The sequence below is a fragment of the Phacochoerus africanus genome, chromosome 7 (assembly GCF_016906955.1).
Source record: "Phacochoerus africanus isolate WHEZ1 chromosome 7, ROS_Pafr_v1, whole genome shotgun sequence".
Taxonomy (NCBI): Eukaryota; Metazoa; Chordata; class Mammalia; order Artiodactyla; family Suidae; genus Phacochoerus; species Phacochoerus africanus.
In genome coordinates, this window is record NC_062550.1 from 88,601,874 (window position 1) to 88,620,624 (window position 18,751).

At 37.4% G+C, this 18,751-nt stretch overlaps 1 protein-coding gene across 5 annotated transcripts in view; it reads left to right on the forward strand.

The window, feature by feature from the left end:
- ANKS1B (ankyrin repeat and sterile alpha motif domain containing 1B) overlaps positions 1 to 18,751 on the forward strand; it is a 407,090-nt gene that overhangs the window by 102,159 nt on the left and 286,180 nt on the right. For all 5 annotated transcript variants that reach the window (XM_047788213.1, XM_047788210.1, XM_047788211.1 and 2 more), the window contains one exon: positions 4,997 to 5,149. In XM_047788213.1, coding sequence (XP_047644169.1) covers positions 4,997 to 5,149 — 153 coding nt within the window. The remainder of the gene's footprint in view (positions 1 to 4,996; positions 5,150 to 18,751) is intronic.

Here is an 18,751-nt window from a genome sequence, read left to right on the forward strand (position 1 = left end):
ACTACCATATGATACCACTTATATGTGGAATCTAAAATATGGCACAAAGGACCCTATCTACAAAACAGAAACAGATCACAGACATGTGTCTAATCACATGTATTAGGTTACATATAGCAGAGTAGTGTGAGATTAGGTGGCAAAGATAAGTCTGCTCTCCACATACATGGAGAGCAAACACAGACTTGTGTCTGCCAGGGGTGTGGGGTGGAGAGTGGGATGGATGGGGAATTTAGGGTTGGTAGCTGCAAACCGTTACATTTAAAATGGATAAGCAATGGGGTCCTGTGCTGTGTACAGCACAGAAAACTATGTCCAATCTCTTGGGCTAGAACATGATGAAAGATAGTATTAAAAAAAGAATGTATATATATGGATGACTAGATCACTTTGCTGTACAACAGAAATTGAAGGAATATTATAAACTATCTATACTTCAATTAAAAATGTTTTAATTGTACTCATATTGCTGATACTGTAAGACATCTATTGAGATAGTTTACAAACAGTTGGAAATTTTTATTAGAGCTCAAGAATCCAGTCCTGAAGAAACTCTCCAGAAATAAAGGCTAAAAGCATCCCAAGCATGGGAAAAGATATTAGCAAAGACATAAATGCATCTTCCACACACAGTTCATGTTCATGGAATGGCTAGCAGTTTAACGTACTGTTTAGATATACGTGTGTGTTTAATCATATGTATTAGTTTACATAGAGAGAGAAGTGTGAGATTAGGTGGAAAAGATAAGTTTATACTTGATCTCACCTGTCTAGAATGCTGGAAAAGGACCTTTTTATCAAGAAGGAGTCACTGTAGGTCTTCATGCAAAGGTTGATTTAAGAGCCTGGCTTTTTTTTTTTGTCTTTTGTCTTTTGTCTTTTGTGATTTTAGGGCCACATTCATGGCATATGGAGGTTCCCAGGCTAGGGGTCTAATCGGAGCTGCAGCTGCCAGCCTACACCACAGCCACAGCAGTGCCAGATCCGAGCTGCATCTGTGACCTACACCGGTATAGCTCACAGCAACACCGGATCCTTTACCCACTTGAGCGATGCCAGGGATCAAACCTGCAATCTCATGGTTCCTAGTCGGATTTGTTTCTGCTGCGTCACAATGGGAATTCTGAGCCTGGCTTTTTGGAAGACTGATATAGCAGCTTGGTATAAGCTGGACCAAAGGTGGGAGGCCAAGGGGAAAGCTATTGCATTAGTTTTTATAAACACCAACAAGAACCTAAACAGGGTAGTGGCAGTAAGAAGAGAAATAAAGAATGGCTTTGAAGGAAATGATTGTGCAGCACGGTAACCATTATGCATATCATTACATGTGTAAAGTGACTTCTATAACTTCATTTAGTGCTAATAGTTTCCTCTCTTCATGTATGCAGAACCTTCATGATTTATTGGTCATCTGTCCACATAGTTTTTAATTAAGAGTTGTAATTTCTCTGAGGGAGAGACCATGAGTGTCGTGTTCTCTGCTATTCCACGGCTTTCATCAGAATAGATACTGGTTGAATGTTTAACACATGAGTGGCGGGTGAATGCTTCCCCTGCACATATCAGTGCACCCATTTGCAGGTTCTCTTCAGGCTCGCTGTCTACACTGCCCCTGTGTCTCAGCCTCCCATCATATTTCCCTCCCTCACCCTCCTTAAGGTTGGTCTGGGAGAACCTGCCTCACAGGAACAACCAGATTGCTGAGCAGTTTGCACTCAGCAAAATACTGATTTGATTTTTTTTTCCAATCCTGCCTTCAACCAAGCTCAACTGATACTCTCTTTACTATTTTTCCCCCATTAATCTTTCTTTTTTATTATTCTTTTTATTTTTTATTTTTTAATATCATGATTTTTATTTTGTTCCCATTATAGCTGGTTTACAATTTTCTCTTTACTATTTTTAATGTGATCTCTGACATATCCAGTAACTTTCGAGTTATATAAAATATTTAAAATTCAGTTCAAATCCACTTAAGCCTCCAGTTTTCTTTTCTTCCCATTTTAGTCTTCTGCCAAGGGACTTGTACCTCTCTCTTTTCTGATTCTAAATTCCCTGGTGCTGGGGCAAAAAGGAGAGATTGGGAGGAAGGCATACTTCTTTATCCCTAATTGAGTTTTCTTTGCAGAAATCTGGTGGGTTTCCCATCATTGCTTTTTGGCTAACCTCAATCATCAGCAACCTCTGTGCGGCAGTGGCCACTGGGTGCTCTCCCAAAGGAACGGTTTATGAATGCTCAGGGTGATGGTCCCACTGCACAGCTCTCTGGTGTGGGACATCTAACTCTACCCCAGCTTGGTTCATCAAGACTCCCTAAGCTTGTCACCAGTATCCATCTGCTGGGTTGGTCAGCTTCTTGTTATGGCTAACAGCATGACCTCCATGCCTGGCTGTTAATTTCAACTCTAATGAGTCCTTCTTCTTTCCCTCTTTCACTATTTCCTTGTGTCAACTGGGACAGCCAGGGAATTTCCTGAGGCTGGGTGATGGTTCAGGGTAGCAGAGTTAGTTTGACCACCTCTAAATAAGTCCTGGAGAATGCTCCTGGTCCCAATATTTTTGTAACTCTTCATACAATATGAAGGTATTTAATACCTTGAGCCTCTGTTTTAGGTCTTAGTCACCAATTATACCCATCTATAACATCCAGTTATTTACAACTGCTGATAAACTTCAGTTTGCAAATTTTGAGCTGTCATTTACATTTGTAACAACTATGTAATAAGCACTGAGTTAAGTCTTATTGACCAAACATTTAATGTGTAGTTAAAACGAGCCAGGCAATGTAAAACTGAAATATGTTAAGTCTGAGGCAGTTCAGACCCTAATACATATAATGGATTACACTGTAATGTTAAAATAGAGGACATTTAAACCTCAAAATGGAAAATAGATTGGGGAGTGGAAAAATAGGAAAGAAGAAAACAGGGAACTTAAAAATCAAGAAGTAAATACAATCCCAAGAAGAAAAAAGAGGGAAAAGGGCAGAAGAACTACTTGAAAATATAACTGTCTTGACCTTTGATTGATGCTGACCAGGAAAAAAAAAATTAGCTATAGATGACATTTTTGAGGATATTTGGGGAATGTTAATATGGACTATGTATTAGGTGATGTAATTACCTAATATAATTTTAGATATAATTTTAAGGTTATAATGATATAATTTAATATAATATTATTTAAATAATTTTGGAATAATTTTAATGTCAATATGGGCTATGTATTAGGTAATATGATTTTATCAGTGTTTCTATCAGATTTTTTGAGTGTGATGGCACTGTGACTGTGGAGAAGGTCCTTGTTCTTGGGAGATGTGTGCTCAAGTACCAAAGGGGTAAAGTCTCATGACATCTGCCAATGGTTCATCTAAAATTAAAAAATAAGTGCTTTGGGCATGTGAATGAGTGAGTGGATATAGGGCGAAAGGCAGGAAACAAATATAGTATCATGTTGGTCTTTGGTGAATGGAGGTCCCAGGTATACTGGAAGAGAGGCACATGGACCACCGCTAACTCCCTTCAAGGAACGACTTGCCCCACCTCAGGGAGAGTGGTCAGCAGATAGCCTCCAGCTGTCAGCATCTCCAACATCTGCCTTCACTGCAGAGAACCCTTACCAGAGCTTGCTCCTCCCAAGGCAACATCTAGCAACAGAGAAGTGGTTTACAAAAGCCCATTCCTATCTGCCCAGCCCTAATAACATAAGCTGTCCCAGAGTACCCCAATGTGGGTTCACAGTGGCTCTGTCAAGCCCCATCCCATTCCAACCCCTCTTCTGCCCAGCTCTGCTTCCTCATCCCTCCTTTCACAGATGCTGATTGCACTCTCCTCAAAAAAAAACAAAAAAAAAAAGAAGAATGTCAAAAATGAGAATTTTGCATAGTGACAGAAAGCCTAACATGCTTGAGATTAAGATCTGAATCCCTGATGCCCAGACTAATCTTTTCTGGGCCCACAAATCAGAATCATATAGATTTCCATTACTATTTATCTCCCTGAATCTGAAGGAAGAGGAAAATCTATGTTGCATTTTGTCCAGTTGTGCTGTTCCCATCATGAATTTCACTGAAGGATCCCATCAAGTTGATTAGGTGCCAGCTGTCCTTAATAACTGAAATATTAGATGTCTGGTATGGAATGCAAAGCAGCATAAGTCTTAGAAGTGAGTTACTTCAAAACACCAAGAACTGCAAATTCAACTAAAATTTCAAATAAAAGCCAAAGGACTAGAATAATCCATACAAAAATTTAAACCCAGAAGTTTCTCTTGCTTAAATTACTTTCACACTCCAATTTAAACTCAGAAACATTATGTTGCTGTCACACTTCTTTGTTCTCCTAAAGTAAAAAAATAAATCCGTATATAGCTGACAAAAAATAGGAATCTGTCTGCCAGCGAGTTCTCTATTCATATCTAACATACTGTAGAGTCTATGCAGAACACATGGTCTTTAAACACCCAAAAGCCTCTTCTTTACTGGCTTACCACAGCAGTATGTTTCTCCAGCATGTTTGCACTACCTATAATACATGTCTTGCATAGGCATGAATTCCTTTGGATGTTTAAATCATGCAGTATTTTCATATGCTTTGATGTTGTGCATATGAGAATTATCATCTACATTTTGGGAGTGCAGTTCCTTGTGCCTTCAGCACTGAATTTAAAACTATCCAACTGACATCATTTTAAATTCCATCCAACAGAATGCCAATAATGTCTACAACAGAAGTTTGACATATTTAGTTCTCTCAAATATGGAGTTGATTTAGCAGAAAAATTGGAAATTTCTGGGTGCATTTTTGAAAACTAATTCAGTGTGAAATTATTAATGATTTAGAATTGTGTATAAAGTATTTTGGGTTTCCTTATTTTCTTATCCAGAAAAATCTGTTGCTTCATATCAGATAAATTTCCAAGTGACAAGATGCATTCTGTTGTTGGAACACAAAGTAAACAGCTTAAATTAATTCTAATATGATTTTTTTAATTACAGATGAGACCCATTGGCCATGATGGCTACCATCCCACCTCTGTTGCTGAGTGGCTGGATTCCATTGAACTAGGTGACTACACCAAAGCCTTTCTAATTAATGGCTACACATCAATGGACCTGTTGAAAAAAATCTGGGAAGTTGAACTTATTAATGTAAGTTGATCTCTTAACAATACCTTAGCCATTCAACATTTGGTAATTCCTGTTGTAGGGGGTAATTTTTTCTCTCTTTGCCACTGTTTCAATATCCAACAAGGATTTACGGATAGGCCTTCTGTTTTGAGTATATGTCTCTCTTGGTTTTAGTCAAGCTCCACATTCATGGTCTTTTGAAGTTTTGGTGTGGGGACTCACAGGACATTTGGTGTGTTTTATGTTATTTCAGGAGTTCCTGCTGTGGCACAACGGGATGGGTGGTGTCTCTGCAGTGCAGGGATGTAGGTTCAATCCCTGGCCCAGCACTGTGTAGGTTGCAACTGTGACTGGGATCTGATCCCCGGCCCAGGAACTCCGTATGCCAAAAAAAAAAAAAAAAAATCAGCCTTACATTATTTAAGAAAACCTTCCAAGCAGTTTTGGGCTTTCCATTTTAGGAAATGTCACTTTAAGATATGGACATGATAACAAATAAGTTCCCATTCTATTCTTTACTCTTATTCATTTTTAAAGATTAAAGTTATCATTTTTAGTTTTCTACCTGTTATATTTATATTTTTCCTTATATGTTAGTTTCCTACCTCTGTTATATATCCTTATATTTCCGTTTCTACCTCTGTCATATTTCCTGTTACATTCCTTAACTGCACATATAAACCCCATACTTAAAGAGAATGCTTTTGTGCTTGTTATATAAGCTGCTGTAATATCAATTTTTTATTTTCTAGGGCTTATATCTAATGTTAAATTGTTTGTTTTATTCATACACTTGGCATAGATTTTCTTTAAAAACTGGCTAACATATGTTGCCATGTATTCAGGCCCAAAAAGATCAACCAAATTTGTTGAACTGATTTCAATACTGCTAAATTTCTCGTTTTATTTTTACTGCTATTTTATTTCTAATGGCATAAAGGAATGCAAGAGATGAAAAGATAGCCTAATTATCATGCCTTCATATTTTATTTGGCATCACATCATGAACATTTCTTTTCAAAAGTGAATGGAAAATCAGTTAATCTTTTAGAGACTTTCTTAGATTTAAGTTTTACATTCCAATAACTGAAGTAAAGCATCCATAAACTGAAAGACAAAGCAGATAAATTTCTGCTGGTTCACAAACAGTCTGTTCTGCTCTTTATGCCATTTTCTCTCCAAAAGACCAATCTCTATGTATTGTATGTCACTAATTATTTTAAATAATGGTTATTAGTAATAACTAATTATTCTTTGCTTTTAAAAGTCTGTCTTAAAATGATATATTTTCTGGAACATCTATAAGAAGTGTTCTTTAATCTAAAAATCACTTTAAATGGACAAATTCTTGGCTCCTTCCTTTAATTTACTATCAGCTACTCTTAGCTTTCTGTTCCTATCCTTTCACAAAAGCTTTCATTATTTCAGAAGGAATTCACTGTCTGACTGACTAAAAGCCTCTGATTAATATTGTTATCCATCTGTGTGGCAGTGGAACCAACTGAAACTGTTGCTTTTTAATGGCATCAAGGATATTTCAGTTCTCCACCGAAAACATGACCCCATTCTTATGGCTACTCTTAGCCATTTATTAAAGGAGGACCTTCCATAGATCAACCAAACATGCTTCCAATTAAGTAGCTTCCTAGTCAGTGATAAATATCTCTATGTAACATCTGAATAATACTGCTCCCCACTGAAGAATGAATACTTGGGACAGAGAGCACAAGGCAGTCACCTAACATTAGCAGTAATTCCTCGTTGAACAAATTCCAATAGAATTTTATTATAAAATGTTTTCATTGAAGCAAGGATCATCAAAGAAAGACTAGAGGTCTCTCAAAATCCAAATACTAGCACTAACATTTAAAGTGTGGGCTTGGGAGTTCCCGTCGTGGTGCAGTGGAAACGAATCTGACTAGGAACCATGAAGTTGAGGGTTCGATCCCTGGCCTCACTCAGTGGGTTAAGGATCCAGCATTACCGTGAGCTGTGGTGTAGGGCACAGACAAGGCTTGGATCTGGCGTTGCCAATGCTCCAATTAGACCCCTAGCCTGGCAACCTCCATATGCTGCAGGTGCAGCCCTAAAACAAGACAAAAATAAAATAAAATAAATTGTGGGCTTGGACCCACATGTTCCCCACTGCTATGTGTACCAGGGGCCTAGAGATCCCCATCCAGGCACTGCAGCCAGGCCTGTGCATGACAGCAGTGACCACAGGACACTGATGCCGTAAGGTTTCATGTTTAATGCCAAGGCTTAGGGTTTTAAACCACTACCCACAGGGCTATCCAGCCTTGAGGTAGGATACAAGAATAGCCTTTTCCACTTGTACTGACTCTCTAAGCATTTTCACCATAGGTACATTTGTATACTGACTCCAGTCCAGGGAGAAACGCCCATCAGAAGCATCATATCAGAATCACCTGGAGTGAAACATCTGTATCTAACCCAATCCAGTATCTTTTCCTTAAAGTAAACTAATAGAATTTAAAGTCTGTGGTGGCTTTATGGACAAGTTTACACTCTTGATGAAGAGGTTTCAGAGTCATTTAACTCCATAATTATGCTTAATGTGGACAAGAACTATTTGTGCCTTTAGAGTTGGAAATCAGAGAGCAAAATTTTTATGCCCTTTAGAGCTGCCACAAGATAGTTCATGTGATGGTTTAGGGTTGTTGGGTTTTAAAATGAGACAGGCACAATGAGTGCCTTCTGGCTTACAAAGCTTTTGATTGTGGTCTCAAATTCAAGACTTTCATTTATTCCAACTAATGAGGGAAGTATCCAAATATCCAAATGTAAGATAAGCTCATCTATAATATATGGGCCCAGTAACTCTGTATTGAGGACCTATAATTTATTTTTATAGCCCAAAAGGAATGTACATTCACTTTGATTTAGAGCGACGCATTTCAGGGAAAGTCCCATCCTGAACCTTTGTAATGAGTCATTAGTTTTAAGGAAGCCTGATGGCACCAATAACAGTTATTCTGTGTAGACTGAAGAGAGAATACGGGTGGAGGCTGTCTTTGATACAGAGGTCTGCTGAGAGGGAAGGAGAACCCAGCAAGAGGAGGCTGACTGCCATGTGATTACAAATAACTTCAGGATCATTAGATCGTATTGATTAAGCCTCTTAATTTCTCCTGGTATTATGCTTGATATTAGAAAACTAGTAAAACATTCTCAGTGAATATAAATGTATTCCAAATATTTTCATGAGGAAATGAAAACTACACAAAGTTGTGACTTGAGAAGTACAAATACATTTGAAATTGTAATCTTTCCAAAAGTCCCCAAAGATCTTTTTCTTGGTGGAACACAGTTACACCTTTGAAAAACAAGCTTATTTGAATAACCTAATAAAAGTTTTGGTCACAAAGCTCCCCAAAGAATAGGGGTAGGGAGAGAATGGAGACCTCATATCCGAATAGCAGTTTTGTCAGCAGCAGAAATCAAGCATAAACTTTTAAGGCAAAGTGTGTCTAGACTTAGAAAATGAAGTCTTTGCCAATAGTTGGTCCCTGTATTCTCTTATCCGTGCTTCATACTCAGAAACCGATGTTTCATCAAGAGCTCTGTTTTGCCCCTGTGTCTGCCACTACCATTGATGAGGTCATTAATACCACCTCCACTTTTGTACTGAGATTTGAGTGTCACATGAATATGCTGAGAGAGGTTGTCAGGCAAGTTTTTCCTCCTGCAGATCCTAGCCAGATGAATCTCTAGCCTGAACCATAATCCTCTCCAAAGGCTTGTTAGAATTAAAAACTAGAAATGGACATAAATACGTGAATTTTTTTTCACACAGTCTACTCAAACTTGCTTACGGTATTACCAGGTTTATACAACAGTTCCTAATACTATTGAAAAATCTCAGTATCTTTGCCTGGGGACATTTTCAATAAAAGAGCCGCATATTTTCTGTGTGAAGTATGCATGGATAATTATGAAATTATCCATTTCCTAAACAACAACAAAAAAGTATTGCAATTATGAAAAATAGTATTAATTTATTTTATCACTATGTGCCTACTAAGGGAATTTTGATTAGATCAAATAAATTTGAACACTGTCCAATTTATTCATTTGTGAATATCAATATAGAACATATTATCAATTTTTTCCCATTAGTTTTACCATTCATTTTTTTACTAAGGAAATCATTCTAGTCCAGGCTTATGATCTCCTACAATATTGATAATTATAAAAGTACCCACTGAAAGAACAAAATAAAATCAGGCTTCAGTACATTTTTAAATCTCTGCTTATAAGAATAGCTTTAGAAATCTAACTCTGGCAGTTGGTTGTGTCTTGAATACCATTGGGTAGAAACAAATAAAATAAGGTAGCAATATCCATATGTGTCCCATGAAAATCATTTGGACTTATTTTTGCAACAGTAAACTGATTAGAAAGTCATTTGCTTCTTGCCTAATAGCTACTGGAGCTGTACTTACATCACTCTTTTGCTTAAGGCTGTCAAATTTCTTGTTTTTTCTTTTGCAGTGTTGATGATTCAGTTTCTACCTTCCCAGGGAAATTTTGTGATAGTCTAATCATTTGGATAAACTAAGAAAATTTCAAAGTTACCATTCTAATTTTTTGTTAAATCTTTAACAGTGCGGCTTTATCTGTTTTAAATGCTATAGAAATATGGTCCTATCAGTGTCAAATTTAGACTCATTGCTTGCTTCTGATTTTTTTTAAATGTTTTATTAAATATAGATTTGCAATGTTATGCCAATTTCTGCTGTATGGCAAAGTGATTCAGTTATATATGCACACACACACATACACACACACACACACATATATACTTTTTTAAAATATTTTTTTGCATCCTGGTCTATCCCAGGAGATTGGATATAGTTCCCTGTGCTATACAGTAAGACCTTGTTGTTTATCCATCATAAATGTAATAGTTTGCATCTATTAACCCCAAACTCCCAGTCCATCCTTCTCCCTCCCCCTTGGCAACCACAAGTCTGTTCTCTATGTCTGTGAGTCTGTTTCTGTTTTGTAGATAGGTTCATTTGTGACATATTTTAGATTCCACATATAAGCAATATTAGATGATATTTGTCTTTCTTACTTATTTTACCTGGTATAAAAAAATCTCTAGTTCATCCATGTTGCTGCAAATAGCATTATTTCATTTTTTTATGGCTGAGTGCTATTCCAATGTATATATGTACCACATCTTCTTAATCCATGAATGCCGATGGACATTTAGGTTGCTTCCATGTCTTGGCTATTGTGAATAGTGCCTGATATGAACATAGGGGTGCATGTATCCTTTTGAGTTATAGTTTTGTCCAGACATATTCCCAGAAGCAGAATTGCTAGATCATACATATGGCAGTTCTATATTTAGTTTTCTGAGGAATCTCCATACTTTTTGCATAGTGGTTGCACCAACTTATATTCCCACCAACATTGTAGGAAGGTTCCCTTTTCTCCATGTCCTCTCCAGCATGTGTTATTTATAGTGAAGTAGTGACCTTATTGTATCTTTGATTTGCATTTCTCTAATAATTAGTGGTATTGAGCAACTTTTCATGTGTCTACTGGCCATCTGGAGAAATGTCTGTTTAGGTCTTCTGCCCATTTTTCAATTGAGTTGTTTTGCTGTTGTTGAGTTGTGTAAGTTGCTTGTATATTTTAGACATTTAACTCTTGTGTGTTGCATTATTTGCAAATATTTTCTCCCTTTCCATAAGTTGTCTTTTCATTTTTTTATGATTTCCTTTGCTGTGCGTTACTTTGATGTTTTTATTTCATGATCAGCATTATAAAGTCACACTCCTCTCAACCCTACCCTCATTGTTATAACCTCAATTAAATTTACTCCCTAAAAGTTTTTTACATTGTGTATGTGAGTGTGTTTGTGTATGCGTGTGTGTGTGTGTGTGTGTGCACGTGCGCATGTGTGTTGGGATAAATGCAAATGGCAACTTACACTCCCAACTAAGAAGAATAATCACCAAATTCACAAATTGCAGGGGAGGAATGGGGAGGAGAATATTATAATTCCATTTCCAAACCAATTATTTTAAGTAAAAGGTTATGCTTTCACTATAGGACATTAATAAATGAGAAAAATATTCATATTTCCACACCAGGGAGGCTACATTAGTCAACACTTCAAAAGTTAACAACTTTAATCAAAGCCGAAGGCTTTAACTTAATAACTGGATATGAGTATTCAAGTGTAGAGCAAACTTTATGAATTATCTATGGATTTAAGCATTTAATTTATACTCATAGACAGTACAGCTGGATCTTCACGAGCCTTCAGGACAGCTAGACACAGCCTCAGAGCTTCTGACTTTTTCAGATATGCACATATCAGGTAAAGTCCCTGGACTCCACCTCCCCCACTCACTGCATCTAAATTGCAAGCTCTTAAAGGTATTCTCTGGAAGCTTTGTTCACTTGGCCCAAGTTTTGCAAAAAGCACACTTCTTTGTTTCTCATATGAGAAGAATAATCCTCTTCCAAATACATACCCACTTTCAAGTGATTTTTAGCCCTTTCACATATGGCCTGGAGGTTGATAATGGGCTAAGGCTGGTACTATTGATTCCACTATCTTTCAGCATGTTTTGCATATCTGCACTTATCTTGTTACTCTCAATTTTGGAGGCTTGACCTAAAATGAGATAGAATTATATCCCAATAAAATGCACTTAAACACTTAAACTTGGAAAGAATATAGCTTTTCTTTTAAAAGTGAACTTGCATTCTTACATTGCCTCAGGGTCAATATTATGGAATAAGCATTACTAAGTGTTGATACTGGAATTAGTAACACACATATACAATGAAAGTGAACAAGGCATTCGGGTCTGAGGAGACAGTGTAGACACTTAGCAACAAATTAATTTCATGAAAAACTGAAACCCTCTGATTATAGCCATTGATGACCCATCTCTGTGGAAAAAGGAAAATTAGGTTCTAAGTATATTGAAATTTCTACCTTAAAAGATTATTTTGGTGGATATCTGTTGTTTTTCCCCCACACAGATTTCATCCACTCTTCTCCTGATTAAAAGCATTTCAAATATCCTCCAAAGAAGCCACCTCCACCCTGCCACATTCCATGCCTGAACATACTCCCCAGATCTAAGCCAACCTCAGAATCCAGCTTTTTCCCCCATTCCTGTGGGCTACAAAGTATTCTTCATCAGGACCCTTATTAATTCTTCATAATTTGAGGCTCTAGTGCAAAATGAAAAGTTTGGAGCCCCTTGTTCAAAATTATTTTAGGGAGTTCCCCTGGTGGTATAGCATGTTACGGTTCCAGCATTGTCACTGCTGTGGCTTGGGTTGCTGCTGTGGTGTGGGCTTGATTCTTGGTCCCAGAACTTCTGCATGAAAAAATGAAAAAAAAATTTTTTAATGTAAGACAATGACAGAACATTTAACCAAGCACAGACTCCTTTAAAGAACATGTCCTCGTGCAACTACACAGGTCACACACCTATGAAGCCATACCTGCTCTTCATTCCCTTGTATATAACCCTAGTTCCATCTGCTGTCATTTGCCTTCCCACGGGTCTTCCTTTAACATTGTTTATAGTGTGGGCCACTGATTAAAAAAAAAAAAACTTTATTTTGCCTTCATTTTTGAAAGATATTTCTGCTGGGTATAGAATTCTAGAGTTAAAAGTACTTTAGAGCTATTGATCCACCATCCTCTCTTCTGTGTTATTTTTGATAAGAAATCTGCTGTTATTCTTTCCTTTTTGGTTTTGTTGTTATTTCTCTGTATATAATGTACCTTTTTTTCTTCTGGCTGCACTTAATGATTTTCTTTTCTGTGGAAAGGTTCATTTGTGCTGTATATTATATTCCAGATGTAAGTGACATCACATGTTATTTGTCTTTCTCTTTCTGACTTACTTCCCTCAGGATGAGAGTCTCTAGCTCCATCCATGTTGCTGCAAATGCATTCTTTTGTTCTTTTTTATGGCTGAGTAGTATTCCATTGTATACCACCATTGTGTTCCATTGTATATATTCCATATATACCACTTCTTCCTAATCCAATCATCTGTCAATGGACATTTGTTTCCATGTCTTGGCTATTGTGAATAGTGCTGCAATGAAAATGTGGGTGCATGTGTCTTTTTTAAGGAAAGTTTTGTCCAGATATATGCCCAAGAGTAGGATTGCTGGGTCATATGGTAGTTGTATGTATAGTTTTCTAAGATACCTCCATATTGTTCTCCATATTGGTTGTACTAGCTTCCATTCCCACCAACAGTGCAGGAGGGTTCCCTTTTCTCCACACTCCCTCCAGCATTTGTTATTTGTGGACTTATTGATGATGGCCATTCTGACTGGTATCTTGTGGTAGTTTTGATTTGCATTTCTCTAATAATCAGGAATGTTGAGCATTTTTTCATGTGTTTTTTGGCCATTTGTACATCTTCCTTGGGAAAATGTCTATTCAGGTCTTTTGCCCACTTTTCAATTGGGTTGTTGGCTTTTTTGCTGTTGAATTGTATAAATTGCTTGTATATTCTAGAGATTAAGCCCTTGTCAGTTGCAGCATTTGAAAGTATTTTCTCCCATTCTGTAAGTTGTTTTTTTGCTTCTTTTTTGGTTTCCTTTGCTGTGCAAAAGCTTGTTAGTTTGATTAGGTCCCATTGGTTTTTCCTTACTTCTACAGCAGAGCTCAGTTTGATGGCTTTGTATGGTATGTTCTTACATGGAACTTCTTTAATTTACATTACACTGCATATAGTTGTAGGACTGTTTATTCTCTATAATTGCTGTCTAATAGCCTCAACTTGTTTTTACAGCTTTATTTTGATATTCGTCTATCATACAATTCACCCATTTGTAGTGTACAATTTAATCCTTTTTAGTATAGTTACAGAGTTATGCAACTACCACTACAATCGTTTTGTTGTTGTTGTTGTTGTTGTTGTCGTTGTTGTTGTTTCTTTTTAGGCCCACACCTATGGCATATGGGAGTTCCCAGGCTCCGGGGTTGAATCAGAGCTACAGCTGCTGCTGACCTACACCACAGCCACAGCAATGTGGGATCTGAGCTGCATCTGTTGACCTACACCACAGCTCATGGCAATGCCAAATCCTTAACCCACTGAGCAAAGCCAGGGATTGAACCTGCATCCTCATGGATCCTAGTCAGGTTTGTCAACCACTGAGCTACTAAAGGAACTCCCACTACAATCTTTTTTTTTTAATTGTGGTCCAGAATTCATAAAATCCACTATGATAACCCATTTTAAGTGTAGAGTACAACAGTGTTAAATATATAATACATTTTTGTGCAACAGATCTCTAGAACTTTTTCATCTTGCAAAACTGAAACTCTATATACATTTAACAACTCCCCCACCTCCCTCCCTCTAAACCCTGGCAACCACCTTTCTACTTTATGTTTCTAAGAATTTGATGAGTTTATTTACTTTGTCTAAGTGGAATCATGAAGTATTTGTCTTTTTGTAACTGGCTTATTTCACTTAGCATAATGTCCTCAAAATTATTCATGTTGTAAACGTATGATCAATTTTACAACATTATTTCCTTCTTAAGGCTGAATGATATTCTATTGTATGTGTATAGCACATTTTCTTTAGCTGTGGATCTCTTGATAGACATTTAGGTTGCTTCTACCCCTCAGCTATTGTGGATAATGCTGCAGTGAACATCAGTGTACAATATCTCTCTGATATCCTATTTTCAGTTCTTTTGTATATGTACCTAAAGATGGGATTGCTGGATCATACAGTAATTCTGTTTTTAAATTTTTGAAGAACCTCTGAATTGTTTTCCATAGCAGCTACATCATGGTCATTATTTCTTAAAATAGTGTTTTCTGTCTGGTATTCTCTCTGTTTTCCTTTGCAAACTTCAATTACATGTATATTATGCTATTTAAAGCTGGGCCACAACTTGCCAATACTCTGTTCATTTTTTTCCAATATTTTTGCTCTCAGTGATTCATTTTGATAGTTTCTATTGCTATGTCTTCAAGTTCACTTATCTTTTCTTCTTGCAATATCTAATCTGCCATTATTAACATCCAGTGTACTTTTAATCTCAGAGATTATAGTTTTCATCTCCAGAAGTTTGACTTTAGTCTTTTTAAAATTTTCTAGGTCTCTATTTAGCATACTCAGTATCTCCTCTGACTTGCTGAACATAAGGAATGTGATTATAATAACTCTGTTAATGCCCTTGTATTCTAATTCTAACATCTGTGTCAGTTTGGGCTCAGTTTCAACTGATTGATTTTTCTCTTCAATGTTCTTGGCATGCCTGGTAACTTTTATTGTATGCAAGACGTTACTAATTTTACCTTGTTAAGTGCTGAATATTTTTGTATTCCTATAAATACTCTTGAGTTCTAATCTCAGACACAGAGAAGCTCCTTGGATATACTCTTATCCTTTCAGGTCTTTCTTTTAAGACTTGTCAGGCAAAACTAGAGCATCATTTAGTGCATGGCAAATACTTCTACAATACTGAAGCAAGATGCTTCTAAGTGTTCTAACAATGCCCTATGAATTTCTAGGTTTCCCAGTCTGAATAGTGCAAACTACTAGCAGCTCTGTTTGAACTCTAAGTATTACTCCCACTATTCTTTTCAGGTGTTTTTTGTTTGTTTGTTTGTTTCAGTCTCAGACAGTTTCTTCATATACGCATGCTGGTTAGCACTCTGGCCTCTCTAGTACCCTTCACAAAAGAACTCTAGCTGCTTTAGACCCCTAGGCTCTCACCTTCATCATCTCAATTCAAAGTGTCTTTCAGACTTCCTGATTTCCTCTTCCCTGCACAGTGGCCTGAGAATTCTCTCAAGATGGTAAACCAGGAGTTCCCGTCATAGCTCAGTGGTTAACAAATCTGACTAGAAACCATGAGATTGCAGGTTTGATCTCTGGCCTTGCTCAGTGGGTTAAGAATCTGGCATTGCTGTGAGCTGTGGTGTAGGTCACAGAAGTGGCTCGGATCCAAGTTTCTGTGGCTGTGGTGTAGGCTGGCAGCTGTATCTCCAATTAGACCCCTAGCCTGGGAACCTCCACATGCCATGGTGAGGCCCTAGAAAAGACAGAAAGACAGATAAATAGATAAATAAATAAATAAATAAATAAATATTTTTTAAAAAGATGGTAAACGAGGACAATTTGGGGATTCACTTTGTTCCTCATCTCTCAGAGATAAATTCCCTTCATTGCCTCATTCCAACATCTTAAAAACTAGTGTTTCATATATTTCATTTTGGATTTTCAGTTGTTTCAGGTAGGAGCAGGGGCATTTAGGAATAAATTCAATCCCTGTTACTCCAGCTTGGCCAGGAGCCCAAGTCCATGGTGTAGGCTAGGGCCCTATATCTAACAACCGAGTCAAAATCTTTGGTAGTGGCCTCTAGGCACCTAGAGGTTTTTAAAAACTCCCCACGTGATTTTAATGTGCAGCCTGGGTTGAAAACCACTGCTGTAAGCAGTGGGAAGCCATTAAAAATATTTTAATCAGGGGAATGACATGCTCAAAAGCAGTAGGCAGGGGGCAGAAGCCGACACACTTAAAAAGGAAGAGCCAGCCAACTGTGATGGAAGTAGGGACTGAGTCAGCTGATTCTGCTCTACAGCTATTTCTAGCCATGACTGTATTAGGCCTGTCAGCAGCACAACCTATGTGCCTCCTTAGAACCTGATGGTGTCCCCGAATTGGAAGTCCATAATATAGAATCAATTTTCATCATTATAACCGCATGTATCAAGAAGAAGACAACAAATTACAGTCAGTATTCAAGGGAGGCAAAGACAAATATAGTACCTTACAGAAATGCTTTTCAATAGTGGCTAAAATTGTTTCATTTTGACCCTTAAAAACCTAAGCCTTGGTTATATGAAAAATTTACTTACTGTTTATAAAGTAAAGGGTAGGAGAGACAGTGTGTGTCAGTGTTTCAAATTCACCCTCTCTTCTTTCATCTTTATTTTAGAATCAGGTCGTTTGACTTTGAACCCTATATCTGCCACTCAGTATGTGACCTTAAAAAAGTCACTTACCAACTCTTGGCCTCAGTTTCTCCTTTTTAAAATAGAAGATAATAATATCTGCTCTGCTGGCTTCATAGGTTTCCTGTGAGACACAAAATCACATGAGAGCTTTTTATTACCCATCCCTTTCTCTTGTCTTCCTATTCTATTTTTCTTTTGCCTCTATTTTTTTCTTTCTCTCTTCTCCAGATCCCTCTCCCAGCATTAGGCTGGGAGCTGGCCAGCTTCCTTGGAGCATGCTTTCACAGCTTAGTTGCCATGTGCTTCTAGCTCTCCGTACCCACCCATATTAGAACAGAGAGCTGCCGTGTTTATTGTGCAGACTCTGGCCTCTAGAAATCACTGCTCAACCTCTTTATTCCCCCACTCCCAACTCCTACTTCTTTCTTCTACCTCGGCTTCTTAGCCTCTCAACTTGCCCAAAAGGCAGCATCTTCCCCTACCAGCCCTGTCCAAACCCTCACTGCTTAGTGCTACTCAGAATATTTCCACTCCTGGAGTGGGTGAGTATGAGAGGAATGGCTCTCAGCTTTATGCAGCAGCACTCAGGATAAAGCTGCAGAGAGCCTTTCCCCTCCCACCCTCCTCTCTTTTTTTCCTAACTATACTTAGGTATTGAATTGCTAGTGTCTTTTTTCCCCCCAACTACACATCATTGGTCCTTGACTCCCAGCCACCTGGTTCTTTTTATTCTTGAAACAGAAGACCTCAGGGCAGAGCAGGGTAGTAGCTCAGAGGTAGGGATGTACTCATTCTCAAGTTATCATCCGTAATCTTAAACCCTTCTAGAATCTTTTACAAAGTTTCGGTTTGACAACCATTCCATAAGAATAGGTGCTTCTGACTACGTTTTGAAGTTCAGTGTTCCCTTTTCAGTGAAACTGCTCCTTTTCCAGATATAATATCATTAATTATAATAAAACCTCTTAATTTTTTATTCTGTAATTCACTCAGATTTATAGTATGGCATGAGGACTTTTGTTTCTTAAACTCTTTCCTGGAGACATTTATGGTAAAGCCTATTGCTGAGGAGATTCATTTTCATTGCAGTTAAGTAGGTAAATGCTATAAATGGGCTCTGTGCTTCTAGGAGCTCTGAGAGAGGGAATATTCTAATAAATTATCTATAGGGTAGAAAATTAAAAAGGAAAAAGTACTCTATAAAATGCACGTACAGCACTCTTCATGCTATCCTAATGGAGAAATGCTTTGGGTCTTCCTTGGAAGAAGATCTGAGATTATACTGAAATGATAAGCCTCTCCCTTGTGAGATGGAAGGAGAGCCAGAGATTTTTTTGTTAGAGGAAAACTATTTAGAATTTTGAAGCCTGACATACAAGCTGCCATGGAAGAGATTGACAATAAATAGAGTATGTTATAAAGATTAATTGATAACCAAAGTAGGCATGCAAGATTAGTGTTAGAATCTGCCCATTATAAAAATAATTCAAAGCTGTGAAGGAAATTGATGAGGGAGGTAATTTTGTAGCTTAGGATTTATATCTGCTTTAAAGACGTTTAAGGTTGATTTAGAATTTATCTATTTTACTAAAGAGATGTATTATGTTAAATC